This window comes from Solanum tuberosum, unplaced genomic scaffold (genome assembly GCF_000226075.1).
Source record: "Solanum tuberosum cultivar DM 1-3 516 R44 unplaced genomic scaffold, SolTub_3.0 scf00349, whole genome shotgun sequence".
Classification (NCBI taxonomy): Eukaryota; Viridiplantae; Streptophyta; class Magnoliopsida; order Solanales; family Solanaceae; genus Solanum; species Solanum tuberosum.
In genome coordinates this window covers 552,629-558,771 of record NW_006239271.1, presented here as the reverse complement: position 1 = coordinate 558,771, position 6,143 = coordinate 552,629, and the positions used below count along the sequence as shown (strand labels likewise).

General features: G+C 35.1%; 1 protein-coding gene across 1 annotated transcript; it reads right to left on the bottom strand.

The window, feature by feature from the left end:
• Nucleotides 1–563: 563 nt before the first annotated feature.
• Nucleotides 564–4,988, bottom strand: LOC102605583 (phosphoglucan phosphatase LSF2, chloroplastic). The gene is made up of 5 exons (XM_006361255.2): nucleotides 4,544–4,988; nucleotides 3,876–4,081; nucleotides 3,092–3,262; nucleotides 2,733–2,944; nucleotides 564–1,936 (listed from the first exon to the last, which is right to left on the bottom strand). Exons 1-4 carry the CDS (start codon nucleotides 4,794–4,796, stop codon nucleotides 2,741–2,743), a joined length of 834 nt encoding a protein of 277 aa, XP_006361317.1. The 5' UTR covers nucleotides 4,797–4,988; the 3' UTR covers nucleotides 564–1,936; nucleotides 2,733–2,740.
• Between the last annotated feature and the right edge of the window lie 1,155 nt (nucleotides 4,989–6,143).

Genomic DNA, 6,143 nt, shown 5'->3' with positions numbered 1-6,143 from the left:
ATATCTTTGTCCTATACACTTGTAATAATTATACAATACAAATATTTCCCTATCCAGTTCTCTTTTGCCTTTCTCTCTTTCTCGCTTTATACAAACACAGATTATACAAAATACAATGTATAATTTACGTTTGTATAAAGCGAGAGAGAGAACAATATTTGATATACAAACATTTTATTTCGATTCAATTGTATACAAATTGAAATTTTATACAGATATACAAACACAAAATTAAATTGAGAGACTCTCAACGATTTATACAAACGAGAGACTGACAACAATTTATACAAATGGCCTGCCAGCGAAATTATACAAATCTAAAGAGGAGCCAGCGAATTATACAATTGCTTCTTTTGTATATATGTATAGCGAAATAGACATAGCTTTCAATTGTATATGTATAGCAAATTATACATATATATGTTTACTATGGAGCGCAATTATGCAAACTTTTTTTGTTTGTTATATGTGAAAGTTGATCTTTAAAGAATGCATAATTTTAGAAAGTCCTAATTTGTTCTACACGACATATTATTAAATAATGAAATAAAAAGAGTCGGAACTGAACATAATGAAAATAGGAATGCATATAACTGAAGCATTATTAGCCTCTATCGAGTACACTGCATGTTGTGGGAAAGACAAAATTACTTACAAGGAGGTGTTATGTAGAGCACTAGGTTGATTAGAAAAGAGATGGGACTCATTGATTTACCTAAACCTTTCACATAATTCACTTACAAGCCACCTGGAACAACTTCATTTCCATAATCTAGAGTATCTTGAACTTAAATTTAATTTCCTTCAAAGTTGTCTACCTTTTCTATTTAATTTAAGTAGTTTTACCCTTCTGAATTCATCACACAACAAATTGAGTAATCCAGTTCTACCTTGCATAGTTGAACTATTGTTACTAGACTTGAGAAGGAACAATTTCAGTGAGAGTCTTCCACCATTATGTTCTCTGAGCACTTCATTCATGACTATTGTCTTGAATGACAATCAATCAGAAGGAACTACCCTATTTCATTGCACAATTTGAAGATATTTTTCATGTTTGTCATCTGGTCTCATCATTCTCCAGCTTTCATAAACTTTTGAAAGCAGTAAGCAACTAAAGTTGTTAGGAGAAAGATCAAAAATCCACAACATGGGAAAGCAAAAGGTAGTTTGCCAAGCACTTATAGTCTGGGAACTTGTTCCACTTCAATATAAGAACCCGCAGCTCTCCCAGAGACACCAGACAAGCTGGAAATGTGTCATTTATAGCATTATTCCCCACATCAAGGACTTCTCAACCATAACAATAGAACAATGACATAGGGTAGACCCTTTAAATTGATTACCATTCAAGACAGTGGTCATCAATGAAGTGCTCTGAGAACATAACGATAGAAGACTACCACTGAAATTATTCTTTCTCAAGTTTAGAACCAATAACGCAGCCATGACGCCCAAGCAATGTGGAGACGACCCACTGAAGTTGTTGTGTGATAAACCCATAAGGGTAAAAGGTTGCTCAAGTAAAAAATATAGAAGACAGACGACCTTGCAGGAAGTTAAAAGTTACTTATAAGATCAAGATTCTCTAGATTACAGTGACAAAGTTGTTCTAAGTGGTTTGTATGTGAATTATGTGAAAGGGTTAGGTGAACCAATGAGTCACCACGTTTGTATCAACCTATTATTCCATAGAAAACCTCCTTGTAAGTTGTTGTACAGAAAGAGAGCATAGATCCCCTCAAGCTATTGTTCTACACAACATGAATAAACAAGGTTCTCCCCTGTAATGAACTTTCAGTTGATGGGATCACTTTATAAAAGGGGTATACAACTATAAGGAATCTACTGACCTAATACGTTACAGGAGCACCTAATTCATATCATGGGGCTTCACTTCAAGGAGCAGCTTCTCGCTCTCTGGAATACTTCCATGCTGTAGGTACCAAATAATATAAGATGCATGAGTTTATACACATTGTATCAATCCACACATAAAAGAGTACAAAAATTGGCTTTGCCTGATGCATCAACTTTACAGTGAATCACTAAGCAAGATCACTGTTACTATTATCATTCCCAGCTGTGTTAACATGTAACTCAAGATGAATCAACTGACTAGAAGCACACTGTGTAAGATGCAGTTAACTGAGTTTTGTTTGCACATAGAAACTAATAATATGTACAAACTAAAAACATAAATTCACATATCAAATGAATGTCACAAGGCCTAAAGCAGGTATTTATTTCTTAGAAAAAAACTTTTCTTGTGATTTCTTTTCACTTTTTTTTTGGGTTTCCGTATCCTTTAATTACCCTCTCTGATTCTTATAGAAACCACCAAGTTTGTTTGCTTTTGTGAAACAAATTTCCTCTATTCAAGGAGAAAGTAAGAAAAAAGACGGAATGCGGGACTATAGTTCATTGCTAGTGATCAAAGACATCCTAATATTCTGAATACACCACTTAAAATCATGTCTATACGAGCCAAGAACGGCAACTTTATTTTTCTATATCAAACTTTCAACTGTAGAAGGGAAAGTGAATATGATATGGTAATATCTATATTAGGATAAGCTTATAGCATCCAGGAGACTCAAGAATGGTAAACATGAAGCACAATAATCCCCAGAAATTGAGAGAATCCAAGACAATAGTCCAATGAGGACTAAGGAAATACCTAATCCAAGAAAAAAAAAAAAAAAAAGAGAGAGACAGAGAAATTGCCTAACCTGCATTCTCAAGTGTCACGAAGGGCACGCACACGATCTTGAATCAGTTTCCTCTCCCAATCTGCTACATCCGCGAAGGCATAATCTGGCAGATTCTCAAAGGGCTCCTTCCACTGATCATTTTTAGCCAAATCATAAGTAGCTCCCTGTATTGACCTTTTGTTGGGCCCACAGGGTCTCTTTGAAACGAGTGTATCATAAGCTGTATTTAGCTGCTCAACAAGCACATCAAGATCTCAGAACACACAGCAATTTAACAGCTGCTAATGAGCTTTTATTATTAGACCAAGGATGGAATATTGATTCATAAATCTGAATGTGAAAAAAAATTAATGATAATATAAAAGGTAAAATCTTACATCCATCCCACAGAACCAGAACATATAAGCAATTGAAACAGCAGGGGCCCTTCCCAATCCAGCAGTGCAATGTACATACACTCTTCCTTTTCCTTCTGAAATCGCCCACTCCAGTGATGAAACAGCTTTAGGTAATACACTCCTCAGGGAATCTGGATCAAAATCTCTTGCCTACAATAGAAGTATTTGTGATGATCAAAATACACAAAACCAGAGGTGGTCTAAGAAAAAAATAAGATCCCAAGACGTAACTCTTTTATTAGGCTATCGACCAGGAAAAAAGTGTTTTGAACTCCAGAATTTGCAAATTGAAAGAAAATCAAAACAAGCAAATGGTCCTTCTCCTACAGCACATCCATAAACTATATCCACATCGTTGAAAACATGAAGCATAGTTATATTCTAAAACCTGGAACTCGTGGACATGGTGCCAGAGCATTATCTGTATGCTAAAACAAGTCTGCAAGGTTCTGAATATTGGCGGTCACCGATTTTCTGAACCAGTGATTCAACAATGCTAGGGAAATATAATGCATATGCTTACATATTTGATGTTAGCTCTTCAGCTAGTATCCATACCAACAACCAAAATAGTGAAGTATAGGATTAACAAAAAGTAAACTACCTCAATTCACATCGAAGTTGTCGACTTTTGAAGGGAATACATGTTACCATTATTTTCGCAAAGCTGAATACTAGTATAGACCAATGGTTTAAGGGGTAACGGTGTTCTATTTCGTGTGACCAATTTGAAAAACAGTAAGTATCGAGAAGATTTACTTACAGGCCTTCTCATGTGATGAATTCCAAGCTCTGAACATCTTGTAATGATAGACTGGAGGTCTATTCCCCAAAACTCAATATCTTTGTCCTGCTGCAAGTTTAGTATAAAAGCTACGTTCTCCTCTTCCTTCAAATAATCTATATCTTCAACTTTCTGAGGCTGGGAGCCAACAATTAGATCTTCTGTTATCAATGTGTAGTTCATTCCTGCAGTTGAAAATTATATTTTTAAGCTGTCTATCAAAACTTCTTTGTATTCGCTATCATCTCTTCATGACAAACACCAAAATACTACATATAGAAAATCCAAATCATTCAGAATATAGCATAATTGATGCAAAACAGAAGGCAGGGAGCCCAATTTTACTAACTCAATACAGCACAACAATAACGTTACAAATCAGATGTGCCTCACAGACCATTTTTATGACGAAGATTTAGATCTATTAAGCAAGGGGCTTATTTTGGCTCCTATACAATTTCCAATTGATCAAGCAGTACAAGAAAGTCAAAAAGAGCATAGTAGATCTACTTTTCAGGGGATCTTTAGTTAAAAACCCAATCACTTGTGAAAATTAAGTTGCTAACACCCAGATCTTAAAAGTAAACAAGTTTAGAGAAGTGACCATGGAAAAGGAAAGCATATGTTAATATTAAATTGGTAAATACCAAGTTCATGGTGATATTCATAAGGATTCCTCATCATTCTCTTCATAGCTAAGTTGTATTCCTCCATCTTCTTATTACTACTGGATCTAGCATGGTTCTCTTTAACTTCACTTTCTGGAAGTTTGCAAGAAATCTGGAAGGATTTGTTGGTGAAATTGCATAAGGAATTCGCATATTTCTTGCTTGAATGAGAGAATAACAATGGATTATTTTGAACTGGGGACAAGCAGGTGGAGTTCCAGAGAGCTCTCATTCTCTCTTTGCTTGTGAATGTGGTGGTTCTCCCTCTGTCAGGTTCTTAGATTTTTCTATGGTGGATGGCCGGCCATGTGAATCAAGTGTCGATTCCCCTGTTTCCACAGTGGTAGCACATTTCGGGCCTAAATGTATGGGCGGAAAAACTTGGACAGCAGCCCATGAAGTCAATAAGATTGTGGTTTGATAACTCCAAAACCCAAATCATCCCTTTGACTCTATCAACAAAATCCCATTCTTTTCTGTGATTTTGGTATGTGGGACAAACATAAAATTTGAAATTTATTTCGGAAACTTACCCACTAGTTTAAGAGTTAATTACTTTGATACATTCTAGTTTGAAATATTACAAAAATTACCAAATTTTTTGTGCGTCTAGAAATGTTCAATTACGTCTAGATACATGTATCTTGGGATACACGGGATCAAAATTAAGTGTAATTTATTTTAGATACATTGTATCCAAGTGGATTCACATCTATGATACATGACAAATCTCGCTCGTCACTCTCTTATGTTTCTAATACCTCAGATACATGCGAATCATACGAGATACATGTATCTGGTGTAAATTACATATATCTGCGATACATAACAAATCTCCCTTGCCTTCCTCCCCATCTCGCTTACCTATCTCTCTATTCTAGTGTATCTGGTAGCAAAAATACATGTATCTAAGTGTATCTTCCTCAATATATGGTAAGAAACTCTTAATTAGTAGTAAGATATGTAATATTTTGATAGTATAGCTAATAATAGTATATATGGTAGTGAAATATGTATAATTATGTAGTTTAACTTATCTGAGTAATTTACAAAATTCTCACTAGTTTATGAGCTAATTACGAATCTTACCAGATTTTGGACTTCGGATATATGTATCTGAGATATATAGGGTCAAACTTAGGTGTAATTTGTTCTAGATACACTATATTCTAGTGGATCGCATGTATCAGGCTCTCTCGCTCGCCTCTCTCCCATCTCACGCACCACTGTCCTCTCTTGCTCACCTCTTTATATCTAGTATCCCAGATACATGTATCTAGTGTGATTTTACATGTATCTGGGAATCCTCCTCACCTTCCTTCTATCTCGCTCGCCTCTTCCTATACTTTAGTGTATTCAGTAGCAAACATACATGTACTTAGGTGTATCAGACTTGAAATCTGATATGAAATTATTAATTAGTGATGCAATATGTAATTATTTCAAACTATAGGAAGAATTAGTAAATATGCTAGAAAGAATCTTAACATACTTTCTCGTCAATAATTTGAAAAACGATCTTCCACTTTCTGATGTATTTTAGTAGTTGAGCAATCAAAAAGTGGGAGACTATATATAT